This window comes from Oncorhynchus gorbuscha, linkage group LG13 (assembly GCF_021184085.1).
Source record: "Oncorhynchus gorbuscha isolate QuinsamMale2020 ecotype Even-year linkage group LG13, OgorEven_v1.0, whole genome shotgun sequence".
NCBI lineage: Eukaryota > Metazoa > Chordata > Actinopteri > Salmoniformes > Salmonidae > Oncorhynchus > Oncorhynchus gorbuscha.
In genome coordinates, this window is record NC_060185.1 from 11,133,923 (window position 1) to 11,154,707 (window position 20,785).

At 47.2% G+C, this 20,785-nt stretch overlaps 1 protein-coding gene across 6 annotated transcripts in view; it reads left to right on the plus strand.

Annotated features, from left to right (window-relative positions):
* The first annotated feature begins 2,079 nt into the window (after positions 1-2,079).
* Positions 2,080-20,785, plus strand: part of LOC123992502 (neprilysin-like) — an 86,213-nt gene continuing 67,507 nt past the window's right edge. For 3 of the 6 annotated variants that reach the window (XM_046293692.1, XM_046293693.1, XM_046293694.1), the window contains exons 1-2: positions 2,234-2,701; positions 12,962-13,141. In XM_046293692.1, coding sequence (XP_046149648.1) covers positions 2,659-2,701; positions 12,962-13,141 — 223 coding nt within the window. In that variant the 5' untranslated portion in view covers positions 2,234-2,658. The other 3 variants (XM_046293697.1, XM_046293698.1, XM_046293695.1) reach the window with 3 other exon arrangements.

Here is a 20,785-nt window from a genome sequence, read left to right on the forward strand (position 1 = left end):
CCAGACAGGGCCAAACAGGCACGATATAACCCCACCCACTTTGCCAAAGCACAGCCCCCACACCACTAGAGGGATATCTTCAACCACCAACTTACCATCCTGAGACAAGGCCGAGTATAGCCCACAAAGATCTCCGCCACGACACAACCCAAGGGGGGGGCCAATCCAGACAGAAAGACCACGTCAGGATCAAATTGGAGAGATAGGTAGGAGCAAGCCCATGTAATGCTTTGTAGGTTATCAGTAGAATCTTGAAATCAGCCCTTGCCTTCACAGGAAGCCAGTGTAGAAAGGCTAGCACTGGAGTAATATGATCAACTTTTTGGTTCTAGTCAAGATTCTAGCAGCCGTGTTTAGCACTAACTGAAGTTTATTTAGTGCTTTATCCGGGTAGCTGGAAAGTAGGTCATTGCAGAAGTCTAACCTAGAAGTAACAAAAGCATGGACTAATTTTTCTGTATCATTTTTGGACAGAAAGTTTCAGATTTTTGCAATGTTACGTAGATGGAATCTAAGCTGTCCTTGAAACAGTCTTGATATGTTCGTCAAAAGAGACATCAGGGTCCAGAGTAACGCCAACGTCCTTCACAGTTTTATTTGAGACGACTGTACAACCATCAAGATTAATTGTCATATTTAACAGAAGATATCTTTGTTTCTTGGGACCTAGAACAAACATCTCTGTTTTATCAGTGTTTAAAAGTAGAACATTTTCAGCCATCCACTTCCTTATGTCTGAAACACAGGCTTCCAGCGAGGGCAATTTTGGGGCTTCACCATGTTTCATTGAAATGTACAGCTGTGTGTCATCCGCATAGCAGTGAAAGTTAACATTATGTTTCCGAATGACATCACCAAGAGGGAAAATATATAGTGAAAACAATAGTGGTCCCAAAACGGAACCTTGAGGAACACCAAAATGTACAGTTGATCTGTCAGAGGACAAACCATCCACAGAGACAAACTGATATCTTTCTGACAGATAAGATCTAAACCAGGCCAGAACTTGTCCTTGTAGAGCAATTTGGGTTTCCAATCTCTCCAAAAGAATGTGGTGATCGATGGTATCAAAAGCAGCACTAAGGTCTAGGAGCACGAGGACAGATCCAGAGCCTCGGTCTGATGCCATTAAAAGGTCATTTATCACCTTCACAAGTGTCTCAGTGCTATGATGGGGTCTAAAACCAGACTGAAGCGTTTCATATACATTGTTTGTCTTCAGGAAGGTTGTGAGCTGCTGCGCAACAGCTTTTTCTACATTTTTTGAGAGGAATGGGAGATTCAATATAGGTCGATCATTTTTAAAACATTTTCTGGGTCTAGGTTTGGCTTTTTCAAGACAGGCTTTATTACTGCCATTTTTAGTGAGTTTGGTACACATCCGGTGGATAGAGAGCCCTTTATTATGTTTAATATAGGAGGGCCAAGCACAGGAAGCAGCTCTTTCAGTAGAGAACATACGTTTACTTGATTGCTGTTCCCGCAATTCACTCTTCACTCTCACTGTGTTTTTTTCTCCTTTCTTGACCAGAAGCATATTTCTGCTCAGTCCTCTCATCGAAGTTGTAAACATTGACACCCGCTTTGACGCGAGGGGGATGCGGGCCCATTGCGTAATTTGCGGGGCCCTACGCAATCTGATGGTTATTATATCCATACTTGCACCTAAAGGCGTTTCCACCACCATTTCTCGCACAATTAATTTGACCAAACCAAAAAGATCCCACCATGTCGAACGAACAACCATTTCTCGCACAATTAATTTGACCAAACCAAAAAAGATCCCACCATGTCGAACGAAAAAAGGATCTGTTGCCATTTACGAAATAGTACCGAAACTACCTGTTTCCATCACAGCTGTAATGTGTATACCTTGTGACTTTATTCACATAAAAACTCTGGATAGGAAACATGGTTGTAGATATAGACTAAGTTCGAGTCATTGAAGGTCATTGCATAACACAATTTTAGCCCGTCCTCCCACCCCCGAACCAAGGTTCGTTGCAACTTGCAGGTTATTGAGAAAGGGGAGTTTGATCAACGAATAATGGAAGGAGTAACCATCATCATATCAGTGACTGACCGACCTGAGGTACAGGCAGCCTATTCGCTCATGGCGCAATCCCCTCGCCCCAGCTATTTAGGAGCGACTTGTGGCGCGCTCCTCATCTACTCGCAGCTCGAGCTTCGTTGACAGGCTCACTTCTAAACGCTGCCTTAAAGAGAGGTAACGTATCGGTAACCGCTAAGTGGGAACTTCACCGGGATACTTCACTGACAGGTCACACCGCTCATTTCACTTTCCGTTGATTTATTCTACATTTCTCGCGGAAGCGTCCGTTCAATAGATCTAGAATAGAAATACAACTGTATTGGACTCTGGCTTGGAGGTGTTGTAGGTTAGTGGAGTTAACAGGTAGAAGAGATAAGCTTGTGTTCACGTTCTTTGCCTGCAAGGGAAGAGCGAGGCGGATTGTTCTTGAAATCTACAGACAGGCAGCGAGAAAGGAAGAGGAGATGCTGCACGTGCAGTAGCTAATGGGGATCCTAATAAACTAATCTAAACAGGTAGCCTACATTCTCACCAATATCAATATCCAGGTCGTATTCCATCCGCGCATCTGATTGACTTTGATTTACGTTTGATTGGTTGATGTAATGCCCATATATATCATCGATCGAAAATTTTCAGAGATACCTGGTAAGTTGGTTACACGTGCCAAATCTATTCTAAATATTGCTTTTTGATGCTTGGTTTGTGTGTGTGGGACAAGTGACATTCATCGGTTGATCATGTCTTCCCACGGAGTTTTCTTTACTCTTGTTTGATGTGCAACAGTTAGGAAATGAACTCAGTCGCCTAAGCGCATTCGGCTCCTTTCCCTTTATGGTCATTCAGTGTCTCTCGCCAGATACGATCATGTGTTTATTGATGTCATAATTGTAGACAGATTTTTTGCTCACCAAATAGATGTTTTAATCGGTCTAGTTTCCCCTTCGGACATGCTTCGCACAGACTACAATGTGTTTGTGATGGATCTTTAAAAATAACGTGAACATATTTTCATTCCAGCTGTGTCATTTCTATATATAAAATACCGTTTGAATTGTTGTGTTGGGGACAGTCATGGACATATGTGTTCGTCTCCATTGAAATGATTCCCTGTAGGGGTTGGGTTCAGACTACATGGGTTTTATAGTGTTTAGCCATTATTCAAAGGATTCATTTTAGTAATTGAAACTTTTAATCATCTGGACATGTTGATGGTAAATAATGTCTTCCTGGAGCCATAACTTCAGGGAATATGCTTAAGATACTGTGTGTTTTGTGGTTATAGTGAAACATTACTTTCATTTTCAAGGGGTTTGTGAGGTCTCATTGCAATGCTTCAAATTCATCAGCGTAACAGACAACAATCATAAATACAGCCTGTGAGCCCCCACGCGTCACACACAAACAGAGGTGTGTGCGAAACAGTGTGTGTGTGTGGTGCGTGCATGCTTCTGTGTGTAAGACATAGTCCTACTAAAAGTACTGACTATAAGTCACTCCTCCAGTAGGAGGCCCCACTGTCTCACTCCTCCAGTAGGAGGCCCCACTGTCTCACTCCTCCAGCAGGAGGCCCCACTGTCTCACTCCTCCAGCAGGAGGCCCCACTGTCTCACTCCTCCAGCAGGAGGCCCCACTGTCTCACTCCTCCAGCAGGAGGCCCCACTGTCTCACTCCTCCAGCAGGAGGCCCCACTGTCTCACTCCTCCAGCAGGAGGCCCCACTGTCTCACTCCTCCAGCAGGAGGCCCCACTGTCTCACTCCTATAGCAGGAGGCCCCACTGTCTCACTCCTCCAGCAGGAGGCCCCACTGTCTCACTCCTATAGCAGGAGGCCCCACTGTCTCACTCCTACAGCAGGAGGCCCCACTGTCTCACTCCTATAGCAGGAGGCCCCACTGTCTCACTCCTATTGCAGGAGGCCCCACTGTCTCACTCCTACAGCAGGAGGCCCCACTGTCTCACTCCTATAGCAGGAGGCCCCACTGTCTCACTCCTACAGCAGGAGGCCCCACTGTCTCACTCCTCCAGCAGGAGGCCCCACTGTCTCACTCCTATAGCAGGAGGCCCCACTGTCTCACTCCTATAGCAGGAGGCCCCACTGTCTCACTCCTCCAGCAGGAGGCCCCACTGTCTCAATCCTACAGCAGGAGGCCCCACTGTCTCAATCCTACAGCAGGAGGCCCCACTGTCTCACTCCTACAGCAGGAGGCCCCACTGTCTCACTCCTACAGCAGGAGGCCCCACTGTCTCACTCCTCCAGCAGGAGGCCCTACTGTCTCACTCCTATAGCAGGAGGCCCCACTGTCTCACTCCTATTGCAGGAGGCCCCACTGTCTCACTCCTATAGCAGGAGGCCCCACTGTCTCACTCCTATAGCAGGAGGCCCCACTGTCTCACTCCTACAGCAGGAGGCCCCACTGTCTCACTCCTATAGCAGGAGGCCCCACTGTCTCACTCCTATAGCAGGAGGCCCCACTGTCTCACTCCTACAGCAGGAGGCCCCACTGTCTCACTCCTCCAGCAGGAGGCCCCACTGTCTCACTCCTATAGCAGGAGGCCCCACTGTCTCACTCCTCCAGCAGGAGGCCCCACTGTCTCACTCCTACAGCAGGAGGCCCCACTGTCTCACTCCTATAGCAGGAGGCCCCACTGTCTCACTCCTCCAGCAGGAGGCCCCACTGTCTCACTCCTACAGCAGGAGGCCCCACTGTCTCACTCCTATAGCAGGAGGCCCCACTGTCTCACTCCTACAGCAGGAGGCCCCACTGTCTCACTCCTCCAGCAGGAGGCCCCACTGTCTCACTCCTACAGCAGGAGGCCCCACTGTCTCACTCCTATTGCAGGATGCCCCACTGTCTCACTCCTATTGCAGGAGGCCCCACTGTCTCACTCCTACAGCAGGAGGCCCCACTGTCTCACTCCTATTGCAGGATGCCCCACTGTCTCACTCCTACAGCAGGAGGCCCCACTGTCTCACTCCTACAGCAGGAGGCCCCACTGTCTCACTCCTACAGCAGGAGGCCCCACTGTCTCACTCCTACAGCAGGAGGCCCCACTGTCTCACTCCTACAGCAGGAGGCCCCACTGTCTCACTCCTACAGCAGGAGGCCCCACTGTCTCACTCCTCCAGCAGGAGGCCCCACTGTCTCACTCCTATTGCAGGAGGCCCCACTGTCTCACTCCTACAGCAGGAGGCCCCACTGTCTCACTCCTCCAGCAGGAGGCCCCACTGTCTCACTCCTATAGCAGGAGGCCCCACTGTCTCACTCCTATTGCAGGAGGCCCCACTGTCTCACTCCTATAGCAGGAGGCCCCACTGTCTCACTCCTACAGCAGGAGGCCCCACTGTCTCACTCCTATTGCAGGAGGCCCCACTGTCTCACTCCTATTGCAGGAGGCCCCACTGTCTCACTCCTATTGCAGGAGGCCCCACTGTCTCACTCCTACAGCAGGAGGCCCCACTGTCTCACTCCTACAGCAGGAGGCCCCACTGTCTCACTCCTACAGCAGGAGGCCCCACTGTCTCACTCCTACAGCAGGAGGCCCCACTGTCTCACTCCTACAGCAGGAGGCCCCACTGTCTCACTCCTATAGCAGGAGGCCCCACTGTCTCACTCCTACATGCTAAATGCCATCTCTCTTCTAACATCTCTCCCTCTTTCCCCCCACCTCTCTTGCATATGTCAGAAGTCATTCTATCCTAGTGCTTAGACTTGACGTGCCTGGCAGGATTATGGCTCTCACACACACACACACACACACACACACACACACACACACACACACACACACACACACACACACACACACACACACACACACACACACACACACACACACACACACACTCATGGAGCACCCCCCATATCGAGACCCCTACCCCCCCCTCTCAACATACACCTCGTGGTGTGACATTGTGAAAGCACACATGGCTGCTGTCGTCACCAAATGTAATCCCTTCCTGTGTGTGTGTGTGTGTGTGTGTGTGTGTGTGTGTGTGTGTGTGTGTGTGTGTGTGTGTGTGTGTGTGTGTGTGTGTGTGTGTGTGTGTGTGTGTGTGTGTGTGTGTGTGTGTGTGTGTGTGTGTGTGTGTGTGTGTGTGTGTGTGTGTGTGTGTGTTGAAACAGTTTTATGTGCTGTGCAGTATGCAGGCTAGAGTAACAGTAAGCTCTGATTAGTAGGTCAAACATAATGCTGATCTTCCTTGCCTCTTTCTCTGCCTCTCTCTCTCTACCCCTGCCTCACATTGCCTCTCTCTCTCTCCCTCTCTCTCTCTACTCCTGCCTCACATTGCCTCTCTCTCTCTCCCTCTCTCTCTCTACCCCTGCCTCACATTGCCTCTCTCTCTCTCTCTCTCTCTCTCTCTCTCTCTCTCTCTCTCTCTCTCTCTCTCTCTCTCTCTCTCTCTCTCTCTCTCTCTACCCCTGCCTCACATTGCCTCTCTCTCTCTCCCTCTCTCTCTCTACCCCCGCCTCACATTGCCTCTCTCTCTCTCTCTCTCTCTCTCTCTCTCTCTCTCTCTCTCTCTCTCTCTCTCTCTCTCTCTCTCTCTCTCTCTCTCTCTCTCTCTCTAACTCTCTCTCTCTCTCTCCCTCTCCTCACATTGCCTCTCTCTCTCTCCCTCTCTCTCTACCCCCGCCTCACATTGCCCCTCTCTCTCTCTCTCTCTCTCTCTCTCTCTCTCTCTCTCTCTCTCTCTCTCTCTCTCTCTCTCTCTCTCTCTCTCTCTCTACCCCTGCCTCACATTACCTCTCTCTCTCTCTCTCTCTCTCTCTCATTACTCTCTCTCTCTCTCTCTCTCCTCTCTCTCTCTCTCTCTCTCTCTCTCTCTGCTCTCTCTCTCTCTCTCTCTCTCTCTCTCTCTCTCTCTCTCTCTCTCGTTCTCTCTACCACTTCTCTTTTCAGAATACCCAGTGACCCACATCCCTCCATATTTCTCTGTCGATCTGTCTGTCTGGTCTGTGTATTCTCAGCCTATGGAATGCATTTCTTCCAGGTAATATATAACTGCATTGACATGCCACTCCTGGCAGTCAATCATTGAACTGGAGCCAACTGGGAGGATGGAATAGGAATGAATGCATAAGTTTTCACATGACGCCCGAGGAGATGGCACAGTTAGCATCTGAATTAGTTACAGCTAAAGCAGAGTGTCTGGGCTTCTCGGCTCCCTTGTTGTAAAGGGTCAGTTATCTGCCCTGCTAATGCGCCTGACATTCGGTGTCTAATAGACCCAGGTTCCAGTTGTAGAACAGTAATGGATTCAGCCGTTCGAAAGCCGTACTCCAAGTAGACATCAGGCACCTGTGTGTTGTGTTGATGTGGTTGAAAAGGGAGGCAGAGAGACGTTGTCCCCTGGATGGGTGCTCTCATCTCAGCCAGCTAACAGCAGGAGCCTCCCTTCTGCAGACTCAGGTCACTGAACCAGCTTGTGTGTGTGTGTGTGTGTGTGCGTGTGTGTGTGTGTGTGTGTGTGTGTGTGTGTGTGTGTGTGTGTGTGTGTGTGTGTGTGTGTGTGTGTGTGTGTGTGTGTGTGTGTGTGTGTGTGTGTGTGTGTGTGTGTGTGTGTGTGTGTGTGTGTGTGTGTGTGACAAGTGGGGATCAATGATTAATTGTCTGTTAAGGAAGAGTTTACTACCTGCTACATTCACTTTGCTGAGGAGTTGAACTATAACCTGGTGAGAGGCAGAGCTGATTTTTGCTGAGGAGTTGAACTATAACCTGGTGAGAGGCAGAGCTGATCTTTGCTGGGGAGTTGAACTATAACCTGGTGAGAGGCAGAGCTGATCTTTGCTGAGGAGTTGAACTATAACCTGGTGAGAGGCAGAGCTGATCTTTGCTGAGGAGTTGAACTATAACCTGGTGAGAGGCAGAGCTGATCTTTGCTGAGGAGTTGAACTATAACCTGGTGAGAGGCAGAGCTGATCTTTGCTGAGGAGTTGAACTATAACCTGGTGAGAGGCAGAGCTGATCTTTGCTGAGGAGTTGAACTATAACCTGGTGAGAGGCCGAGCTGATCTTTGCTGGGGAGTTGAACTATAACCTGGTGAGAGGCAGAGCTGATATTTGCTGAGGAGTTGAACTATAACCTGGTGAGAGGCAGAGCTGATCTTTGCTGAGGAGTTTAACTATAACCTGGTGAGAGGCAGAGCTGATCTTTGCTGAGGAGTTGAACTATAACCTGGTGAGAGGCAGAGCTGATCTTTGCTGAGGAGTTGAACTATAACCTGGTGAGAGGCAGAGCTGATCTTTGCTGAGGAGTTGAACTATAACCTGGTGAGAGGCAGAGCTGGTCTTTGCTGAGGAGTTTAACTATAACCTGGTGAGAGGCAGAGCTGGTCTTTGCTGAGGACTTGAACTATAACCTGGTGAGAGGCAGAGCTGGTCTTTGCTGAGGAGTTGAACTATAACCTGGTGAGAGGCAGAGCTGGTCTTTGCTGAGGAGTTTAACTATAACCTGGTGAGAGGCAGAGCTGGTCTTTGCTGAGGAGTTTAACTATAACCTGGTGAGAGGCAGAGCTGGTCTTTGCTGAGGAGTTGAACTATAACCTGGTGAGAGGCAGAGCTGGTCTTTGCTGAGGAGTTTAACTATAACCTGGTGAGAGGCAGAGCTGGTCTTTGCTGGTTCTGGAGTCTTGTATTCTCTCTGCTGCACATTACAAGGTAGTGTAGTATATATATACAGTATATTCATCTGGACCATTTTGTGTGCTTTTGTAAGGTTTGCACCTTACTGTGTGATCCCCCCCCCGCCTCTCCCTTACCGTCTTTCTCTTAGAATTGAGCTACTTATCTCTCTTTTTTTCTCTCTCATTCTCTCTCTATTCATCTCTCTTTCTCTTCATCTTTTCCCTTCCACTTCTCTCTCTTTATCGTGGTGTTGGGGAGGGTTGTCCATTATTCTCTCTTTATGTCGTGTCGTGTGTCTCGTTGTGATGTGTGTTTTGTCCTATATTTATATTGTATACATTTTTTTATTTATAATCCCAGGCCCCGTCCCATCAGGAGACCTTTTGGCAGGCCATCATTCTAAATTGGAATTTGTTCTAAACTGACTTGCCAAGTTAAATTAAAAATCAGGGTGTTGGGGTGGGGACTGGACGGTTGATCTTCATCTTGGGGGGGCAGCGGCGTTGACCTTTATCGTGGTATTGGGGAGGGGAGTTGACCTTTATCGTGGGGTTGGGGAGGGGGGTGACATTTATCGTGGTGTTGGGGGGACCTTTATCGTGGTGTTGGGGAGGGGGGCTTTATCGTGGTGTTGGGGGGGTGACCTTTATCGTGGTGTTGGGGGGGTGACCTTTATCGTGGTGTTGGGGGGACCTTAATCGTGGTGTTGGGGGGACCTTTATCGTGGTGTTGGGGGGGCTTTATCGTGGTGTTGGGGGGTGACCTTTATCGTGGTGTTGGGGAGGGGGGCTGACCTTTATCGTGGTGTTGGGGGGGGGTGACCTTTATCGTGGTGTTGGGGGGACCTTAATCGTGGTGTTGGGGGGTGCTTTATTGTGGTGTTGGGGGGCTTTATCGTGGTGTTGGGGGCGGGTGACCTTTATCGTGGTGTTGGGGGGGGTGACCTTTATCGTGGTGTTGGGGGGGACCTTTATCGTGGTGTTGGGGGTGGTGACCTTTATCGTGGTGTTGGGGGGACTTTTATCGTGGTGTTGGGGGCGGGTGACCTTTATCGTGGTGTTGGGGGGGTGACCTTTATCGTGGTGTTGGGGGGGTGACCTTTATCGTGGTGTTGGGGGGGTGACCTTTATCGTGGTGTTGGGGGTGGTGACCTTTATCGTGGTGTTGGGGGGGGGGACCTTTATCGTGGTGTTGGGGGGGACCTTTATCGTGGTGTTGGGGCGGGGGTGACCTTTATCGTGGTGTTGGGGCGGGGGTGACCTTTATCGTGGTGTTGGGGGGGGGGTGACCTTTATCGTGGTGTTGGGGGGGGGTGACCTTTATCGTGGTGTTGGGGCGGGGGGGGGACCTTTATCGTGGTGTTGGGGGGGGCCTTTATCGTGGTGTTGGGGGGTGACCTTTGGGGGTGACCTTTATCGTGGTGTTGGGGGGGCCTTTATCGTGGTGTTGGGGCGGGGGTGACCTTTATCGTGGTGTTGGGGGGGGGTGACCTTTATCGTGGTGTTGGGGGGGCCTTTATCGGGGGGACCTTTATCGTGGTGTTGGGGGGACCTTTATCGTGGTGTTGGGGGGGGACCTTTATCGTGGTGTTGGGGGGGACCTTTATCGTGGTGTTGGGGACCTTTATCGTGGTGTTGGGGGGGGGACCTTTATCGTGGTGTTGGGGGGGGGACCTTTATCGTGGTGTTGGGGGGACCTTTATCGTGGTGTTGGGGGGGACCTTTATCGTGGTGTTGGGGGGACCTTTATCGTGGTGTTGGGGGGACCTTTATCGTGGTGTTGGGGGGGGACCTTTATCGTGGTGTTGGGGGGACCTTTATCGTGGTGTTGGGGGGACCTTTATCGTGGTGTTGGGGGGGGGGGACCTTTATCGTGGTGTTGGGGGGACCTTTATCGTGGTGTTGGGGGGGACCTTTATCGTGGTGTTGGGGGGGACCTTTATCGTGGTGTTGGGGACCTTTATCGGGGGGGGGACCTTTATCGTGGTGTTGGGGGGGGGGGACTTTATCGTGGTGTTGGGGGGGGTGACCTTTATCGTGGTGTTGGGGGGACCTTTATCGTGGTGTTGGGGGGGTGACCTTTATCGTGGTGTTGGGGGGGGACCTTTATCGTGGTGTTGGGGGGGGGGTGACCTTTATCGTGGTGTTGGGGGGGACCTTTATCGTGGTGTTGGGGCGGGGGGGGGACCTTTATCGTGGTGTTGGGGGGGACCTTTATCGTGGTGTTGGGGGGGGGGGGTGACCTTTATCGTGGTGTTGGGGGGACCTTTATCGTGGTGTTGGGGCGGGGGGTGACCTTTATCGTGGTGTTGGGGGGGACCTTTATCGTGGTGTTGGGGGGGGGGACCTTTATCGTGGTGTTGGGGACCTTTATCGTGGTGTTGGGGGGGGGGTGACCTTTATCGTGGTGTTGGGGGGACCTTTATCGTGGTGTTGGGGGGGCCTTTATCGTGGTGTTGGGGGGGGGTGACCTTTATCGTGGTGTTGGGGGGGGGGGTGACCTTTATCGTGGTGTTGGGGCGGGGGGGACCTTTATCGTGGTGTGTTGGGGGTGTTGGGGGGACCTTTATCGTGGTGTTGGGGGGGGGGACCTTTATGGTGTTGGGGGGACCTTTATCGTGGTGTTGGGGGGGGGGACCTTTATCGTGGTGTTGGGGGGGGACCTTTATCGTGGTGTTGGGGGGGGGACCTTTATCGTGGTGTTGGGGGGACCTTTATCGTGGTGTTGGGGGGACCTTTATCGTGGTGTTGGGGGGGGGACCTTTATCGTGGTGTTGGGGGGGACCTTTATCGGGTGTTGGGGGGGACCTTTATCGTGGTGTTGGGGGGGGGGGACCTTTATCGTGGTGTTGGGGGGGACTTTATCGTGGTGTTGGGGGGGGGACCTTTATCGTGGTGTTGGGGGGGACCTTTATCGTGGTGTTGGGGGGACCTTTATCGTGGTGTTGGGGGGGGGGGGGACCTTTATCGTGGTGTTGGGGGGCCTTTATCGTGGTGTTGGGGGGGGGACCTTTATCGTGGTGTTGGGGGGGGGGGACCTTTATCGTGGTGTTGGGGGGGACCTTTATCGTCGGGTGTTGGGGGGGGGACCTTTATCGTGGTGTTGGGGGGGACCTTTATCGTGGTGTTGGGGGGGACCTTTATCGTGGTGTTGGGGGGGGGACCTTTATCGTGGTGTTGGGGGGGGGGTGTTGGGGGGGACCTTTATCGTGGTGTTGGGGGGGACCTTTGTTGGGGGGGACCTTTATCGTGGTGTGTTGGGGGGGGTTGGGGGGACCTTTATCGTGGTGTTGGGGGGACCTTTATCGTGGTGTTGGGGGGGACCTTTATCGTGGTGTTGGGGGGACCTTTATCGTGGTGTTGGGGGGGACCTTTATCGTGGTGTTGGGGGGACCTTTATCGTGGTGTTGGGGGGGGACCTTTATCGTGGTGTTGGGGGGTGGTGTTGGGGGGGACCTTTATCGTGGTGTTGGGGGGGACCTTTATCGTGGTGTTGGGGGGACCTTTATCGTGGTGTTGGGGGGGGGGGACCTTTATCGTGGTGTTGGGGGGGGTGACCTTTATCGTGGTGTTGGGGGGGGGGTGACCTTTATCGTGGTGTTGGGGGGGACCTTTATCGTGGTGTTGGGGGGTGACCTTTATCGTGGTGTTGGGGGGGTGACCTTTATCGTGGTGTTGGGGGGTGACCTTTATCGTGGTGTTGGTTTATCGTGGTGTTGGGGGGGTGACCTTTATCGTGGTGTTGGGGGGGACCTTTATCGTGGTGTTGGGGGGTGTGACCTTTATCGTGGTGTTGGGGGGGGGGACCTTTATCGTGGTGTTGGGGGGGGGGGGTGACCTTTATCGTGGTGTTGGGGGGGACCTTTATCGTGGTGTTGGGGGGGTGACCTTTATCGTGGTGTTGGGGGGTGACCTTTATCGTGGTGTTGGGGGGTGACCTTTATCTTTATCGTGGTGTTGGGGGGGGGGGGACCTTTATCGTGGTGTTGGGGGTGACCTTTATCGTGGTGTTGGGGGGGGGGGGACCTTTATCGTGGTGTTGGGGCGGGGGGGTGACCTTTATCGTGGTGTTGGGGCGGGGGGGTGACCTTTATCGTGGTGTTGGGGCGGGGGGGTGACCTTTATCGTGGTGTTGGGGCGGGGGGGTGACCTTTATCGTGGTGTTGGGGGGTTGACATTTTATTTTTACAGCTGAGTTGTTGCCACATCTTTCTATGAGATATCATGTTTACTTGGTTTATATTTATTTCAGATTTAAAGCCTTCCTTGTCTCCCCTCAGGTGAGTTGTTACAGCCAGCAGCTGAAGGAGTGTTCAGCATGGTGGAGACCGTCCCCCCAAAGTCGGCTAAGAAGCCCCGCTGGACCGCTCTGGAGATCGGCCTGCTCACCATCGTCTCCCTCCTCTTCATCGTCATATTGGCCCTCATCGTCCTCTTTGCCACACAGAGGACTGACAGTGGTGAGTGGAGGAACTCATAGAACAATCACTGTCTATCAATCAATCAAGCAAAGCAAGCAATGAATCTATGAATCAGTTAGACAGTCAAATCAAATGTCGTTAAAGCGTTTATGTAAAGAGCATTTAGCCATCTCAACAGATGTGCTATTGACAAAATGATCTGTTTACTATTCATATGGTTGCAATCTTGTGCGCTTGTACAGCGTACTTTCTGTCAGTGACGACCCTAAAACATACTGTTACGTCAAATGTCATGGCACATTTTAATATGTGGCTTTTAGACTTCGGAGGGGCAATATGCATTGCAATTTTAACTTTTATATTAATGATATCTAACGTTACTCATTTTGATTCTTGAAGAATATAACTTTTGTTAGCCTAGGTCAACTGTTGTACCCCATTTAGAACACAAAATATAAGATTGTTTTGATCCTATGTTTGTAAACATTTAAGTTGTAAACAAACATCGGATAGCCTGGCGGCAGGTAGCCTAGTGGTTAGAGCCCTGTAACCGAAAGGTTGCTGGGTCAAATCCCCAAGCTGACAAGGTAAAAATCTGTTGTTCTGAACAAGGTAGTTAACCCACTGTTCCCCAGGCGATGACGTGGATGATGATTATGGCAGCCCCCCGGGGGCACCTCTCTGATTCAGAGGGGTTGGGTTAAATGCAGAAGACACACCTCTCTGATTCAGAGGGGTTGGGTTAAATGCAGAAGACACACCTCTCTGATTCAGAGGGGTTGGGTTAAATGCAGAAGACACACCTCTCTAATTCAGAGGGGTTGGGTTAAATGCAGAAGACACACCTCTCTAATTCAGAGGGGTTGGGTTAAATGCAGAAGACACACCTCTCTGATTCAGAGGGGTTGGGTTAAATGCAGAAGACACACCTCTCTGATTCAGAGGGGTTGGATTAAATGCAGAAGACACACCTCTCTAATTCAGAGGGGTTGGGTTAAATGCAGAAGACACACCTCTCTGATTCAGAGGGGTTGGGTTAAATGAGGAAGACACACCTCTCTGATTCAGAGGGGTTGGGTTAAATGAGGAAGACACACCTCTCTGATTCAGAGGGGTTGGGTTAAATGCAGAAGACACATTTCATATGAATGCATTCAGTTGTATCCACCTTTCCCTTAAAACATGGTTAATACTATCATTTTGATATCATGGATGGTCAGGCCTTGCATCCATAGACCTGTCAATACATTTGAAAGTGGTCCCACAGCTTTTTGCCGAAACACTGTAGCAGGTAGTCGGCATTGTTATTGTTCAAACTGCAGATTACCCCCTTTAAAGTTTGTCAGCTCAAGGGGAGCGTTAAAGCCTATAGTGGCCTGAATACTGAAACCCACTAAGATGCAGGGTTTCAACAGGTTGCTAGGGATGGCCTGTAGTGGCCTGAATACTGAAACCCACTAAGATGCAGGGTTTCAACAGGTTGCTAGGGATGGCCTGTAGTGGCCTGAATACTGAAACCCACTAAGGTGCAGGGTTTTCAACAGGTTGCTAGGGATGGCCTATAGTGGCCTGAATACTGAAACCCACTAAGATGCAGGGTTTTCAACAGGTTGCTAGGGATGGCCTGTAGTGGCCTGAATACTGAAACCCACTAAGATGCAGGGTTTTCAACAGGTTGCTAGGGATGGCCTATAGTGGCCTGAATACTGAAACCCACTAAGATGCAGGGTTTTCAACAGGTTGCTAGGGATGGCCTGTAGTGGCCTGAATACTGAAACCCATTAAGATGCAGGGTTTTCAACAGGTTGCTAGGGATGGCCTGTAGTGGCCTGAATACTGAAACCCACTAAGATGCAGGGTTTTCAACAGGTTGCTAGGGATGGCCTATAGTGGCCTGAATACTGAAACCCACTAATGTGCAGGGTTTTCAACAGGTTGCTAGGGATGGCCTATAGTGGCCTGAATACCTAAACCCACTAAGGTGCAGGGTTTTCAACAGGTTGCTAGGGATGGCCTGTAGTGGCCTGAATACTGAAACCCACTAAGGTGCAGGGTTTTCAACAGGTTGCTAGGGATGGCCTATAGTGGCCTGAATACTTAAACCCACTAAGGTGCAGGGTTTTCAACAGGTTGCTAGGGATGGCCTGTAGTGGCCTGAATACTGAAACCCACTAAGGTACAGGGTTTTCAACAGGTTGCTAGGGATGGCCTGTAGTGGCCTGAATACTGAAACCCACTAAGGTGCAGGGTTTTCAACAGGTTGCTAGGGATGGCCTATAGTGGCCTGAATACTTAAACCCACTAAGGTGCAGGGTTTTCAACAGGTTGCTAGGGATGGCCTGTAGTGGCCTGAATACTGAAACCCACTAAGGTACAGGGTTTTCAACAGGTTGCTAGGGATGGCCTGTAGTGGCCTGAATACTGAAACCCACTAAGGTGCAGGGTTTTCAACAGGTTGCTAGGGATGGCCTGTAGTGGCCTGAATACTGAAACCCAGTGCTAGAGACGTCACTACAGAAGCTGGTTAGATTCCGGAATGTATCACAACCGACCGTGATTGGGAGTCCCATAGGGCGGCGCCCAATTGGCCCAGCGTCGTTAGGGTTTGGCCGGGGTAGACATTGTAAATAAGAATTTGATCTGAACTGACTTGCCTAGTTAAAGGTTCAATAACATGTAAATAAATGTGAAGCTTGTTGAGCTTATGGCCATTGGAGATGGAGCCTTCCTCGTCCTTTACAGGCCAATTAACACTGTGTGATAGGAGCTATGAATGGGGCTTTGGGAATAAAATAGAAGTTAATGTTCACACTGGTTTAGTTACAGACACGTAGATGTCGTGTTTACTAATCCATGACAATGGATAACTTAACATGGGCAGTACGTGACTGTCTAAGCTTATTCCAAATGTGACCGAATGTGACCGTGTGCAACAGGTGATGTTGGTGAGTAATGATTGATAGTGAGAGATAACTGATTGGTTCTGAAAGGCACCACTTTCTTGTTTTCAGATAGAGGGATTAAGATATCCCAGCAGTCATAGTGTTCTACTATCTGACAAGCAGTACTGTTTCCTTCAGTAGAGTTCTACTGTCTGACCAGCAGTACTGTTTCCTTCAGTAGAGTTCTACTGTCTGACCAGCAGTACTGTTTCCTTCAGTAGAGTTCTACTGTCTGACCAGCAGTACTGTTTCCTTCAGTAGAGTTCTACTGTCTGACCAGCAGTACTGTTTCCTTCAGTAGAGTTCTACTGTCTGACCAGCAGTACTGTTTCCTTCAGTAGAGTTCAACTGTCTGACCAGCAGTACTGTTTCCTTCAGTAGAGTTCTACTGTCTGACCAGCAGTACTGTTTCCTTCAGTAGAGTTCTACTGTCTGACCAGCAGTACTGTTTCCTTCAGTAGAGTTCTACTGTCTGACCAGCAGTACTGTTTCCTTCAGTAGAGTTCTGCTGTCTGACCAGCAGTACTGTTTCCTTCAGTAGAGTTCTACTGTCTGACCAGCAGTACTGTTTCCTTCAGTAGAGTTCAACTGTCTGACCAGCAGTACTGTTTCCTTCAGTGGAGTTCTACTGTCTGACCAGCAGTACTGTTTCCTTCAGTAGAGTTCTACTGTCTGACCAGCAGTACTGTTTCCTTCAGTAGAGTTCTACTGTCTGACCAGCTGTACTGTTTCCTTCAGTAGAGTTCTACTGTCTGACCAGCAGTACTGTTTCCTTCAGTAGAGTTCTACTGTCTGACCAGCAGTACTGTTTCCTTCAGTAGAGTTCTACTGTCTGACCAGCAGTACTGTTTCCTTCAGTAGAGTTCAACTGTCTGACCAGCAGTACTGTTTCTTTCAGTAGAGTTCAACTGTCTGACCAGCAGTACTGTTTCCTTCAGTAGAGTTCAACTGTCTGACCAGCAGTACTGTTTCCTTCAGTAGAGTTCTACTGTCTGACCAGCAGTACTGTTTCCTTCAGTAGAGTTCTACTGTCTGACCAGCAGTACTGTTTCCTTCAGTAGAGTTCTACTGTCTGACCAGCAGTACTGTTTCCTTCAGTAGAGTTCTACTGTCTGACCAGCAGTACTGTTTCCTTCAGTAGAGTTCTACTGTCTGACCAGCAGTACTGTTTCCTTCAGTAGAGTTCAACTACTATCTGACTACTATTTATTTAACCTTTTATTTTATCAGGGAGTCATACTGAGACTAAGGTCTATTTTACAGATGAGCTCTGAACTACAGAACTGACAGAACATACACACATCAATATAAATACAAGCAGAAAGAAAAACACAGTCCTAGAGACACCAGAACATCACACTCGTCAGTTGTAACGTCCTCAATCAGCTGTCTGAATTGACCTAGAGGCACCAGAACATCACATTTAAGAACATGTTGAAGATTATTCCACAAATAAGGTGCAAATAAGGTGCAAGAGAACCTAAAACCTGAAAACTAATTTCCAGAGGTAACCATCCCTGAGACCATGGGTGGTGACTCGTATGTCTCAAGTTTAGTAAAGACATTACGAACAGTGGGACTTTTTGTAAAAGGGCTCTATGAATGAAAACGTAGCACTGTATCAACCTACGTGACATCAAAGAGGGCCAACCAGCTTTCTAGTAGAGAACACAGGGATTAATACTCAAAATGTAGCTTGCAATAAGTCACAGTGCGCTATCTTCGGCACAACACCGGAGCAAAGCAGTCCAAAACGTAGAGGTGCCGGACCGTGGTCAGTATGCTTTTTAAGAGACCGCATCTGCATCTATCCAGATATTTGTAAGCACTGACACGATCAACACCCGAAGTACATATGTTTAAATCATCAAAGTTATTTTTATGCGCTCTAGAGAACAACATATACTTAGTTTTACCTGCATTCAATGCTAATTTCAGGTCAAGTTTTTCTGTAATACAATGAAGGCAGGCTGTAGTTCAAAAAGAGCCTAGTCAATAGTGGGGGCAATAGCAAGAGTATCATCGACATAGTAGTGCAGGTTACTATTTTTTACAGACAAGTCGATATTGTTTATTTTATATATATATATATTTATATATATATATATATATATATATATATATATTTATATATTATTATATATATATGTATATATTATTTAATATATTATTATATATATGATTACATATTTATATATTATTATATATATATTTATATATTATTATATATATTATTATATATTTATATATTATTATATATATATTAATATATTATTATATATTTATATATTATATATATATATTTATATATTATTATATATATTATCATATATTTATATATTATTATATATTTATATATTATTATATATATAATTATATATTTATATATTATTATATATATTATTATATATTTATATATTATATATATATATGTATATATTATTTAATATATTATTATATATATATATTTATATATTATTATATATATTATCATATATTTATATATTATTATATATATATGTATATATTATTTAATATATTATTATATATATGATTACATATTTATATATTATTATATATATTATATATATATATATATATATATATATATATATATATATATATTATTACATATTTATATATTATATATATATTTATATATTATTATATATATATTTATATATTATTATATATTTATATATTATTATATATTTATATATATATATATTATTATTATATACAGTACCAGTCAAAAGTTTGGACACCTATTTATTCAAGGGTTTTTATTTTTTACTCTTTTCTATATTGTATAATAACAGTGAAGACATCAAAACTATGAAATAACACATGGAATCATGTAGTAACCAAGAAAGTGTTCAACAACTCAAAATATATTTTTAGATTCTTCAAAGGAGCCACCTTTTGCCTTGATGACAGCTTTGCGCAGTCTTGGCATTCTCTCAACCAGCTGCACCTGGAATTATTTTCCAACAGTCTTGAAGGAGTTCCCACATATACTAAGCACTTGTTGGCTGCTTTTCCTTCATTCTGCGGTCTAACTTATCCCGAACCATCTCAATTGGGTTGAGGTCAGGTGATTGTGGAGGCCAGGTCATCCTTCTTGACCATTGGCGACTCAGACCTCCTTCTCGTGACTATTTGCACTTGGACTGGATAGGCTACAATGATAAGCAGAATATTAGCACTGTGTGTGCGCAACAGCGATGGGTTCTGTTCTCTAGCAGTGGAAAAGACGCTCCACACCTGGCACATGCAGCATACATCAGCTGGTGAGCAAGCAATGAGTGTTGACAGGCAGGCTCGTCTGAAACCACCAGTCACCAGCCTGCTCTTTAGCTTTGCCTGATTAAGAAACTGCTTTATGAAATGTAAAACAACACTAGTGTGGAGTTTAGTAGTAAACAACAGTCTAGTTATTTGTCTCTCTCTCCCCTTGAGGACAGAGAAATAGGCTGTCTTTGAATTTGTTGTCTCTCTCACTTTCCCCCCTGCATCCCCTAGCCAGGTTCTGACAAGTCTCAGATTAACCCAAAATTACTGACTGAAGTATGTCGGGAATTTTCTGTTATTTTGCTTCATAACGTTCCTGTAGATTTAAAACCATGATTTGGTCATAACGTTCCTGTAGATTTAAAACCATGATTTGGTCAACACCAGTGAAAGTATGTGGAGCGTTGATGAGGCCTGCTATGAAAGTATCAGCCTTGTCACTGTTTATCTGTCAGCTGCTGTGTGAGTGAGCCACTCTCACTCCCTCTCCCCATTGTGCTCACAGAGGAGGGAGAGATGCATTATGAGAAGAAACAAGCGTATGACCTTTTGCTCAAATGCAATTGTGGGGAAAAATACAGTTTTCAAAGCAACTACTGCTGTTCTAGTTACAGAGAGCTTTCTGTGAGTGCCACTTCACAACCGGAGTAGGCTGTAGCCTAGTGTGGTTTTGATGCATCCGCAGAGTGGGGCAGAGCATGCCATTTTGCAGTGAGTAGGTAACCTAGGACTATTGTTGGAAAGTCTTTGTGGACATAAGCCTACATTTTACTGATCTAGATTAATCAATTAGCCATCGTGGCTATATAACAATCTAGCTAATTGTTTTGAGTTGCCACTCTCTCAGGTAGTGTATAATATAGCCTACAGGCCAATATGCACAAAGACAAATTCTCTGAAGAGCAAAAAACAAATTTGGATAATTCTGGATCCTATTTTGACAGGTTACACATCAATATAAATCAGCAATTCCTGGATATGTTAGATGAAATAGCTTACATTTTTAATCATAGGCTACCATCTTAGTTTCATAGGTTACCATCTTAGTTTCATAGGTTACCATCTTAGTTTCATAGGCTACCATCTTAGTTTCATAGGTTACCATCTTAGTTTCATAGGCTACCATCTTAGTTTCATAGGTTACCATCTTAGTTTCATAGGTTACCATCTTAGTTTCATAGGTTACCATCTTAGTTTCATAGGTTACCATCTTAGTTTCATAGGTTACCATCTTAGTTTCATAGGTTACCATCTTAGTTTCATAGGCTACCATCTTAGTTTCATAGGTTACCATCTTAGTTTCATAGGTTACCATCTTAGTTTCATAGGTTACCATCTTAGTTTCATAGGTTACCATCTTAGTTTCATAGGTTACCATCTTAGTTTCATAGGTTACCATCTTAGTTTCATAGGTTACCATCTTAGTTTCATAGGTTACCATCTTAGTTTT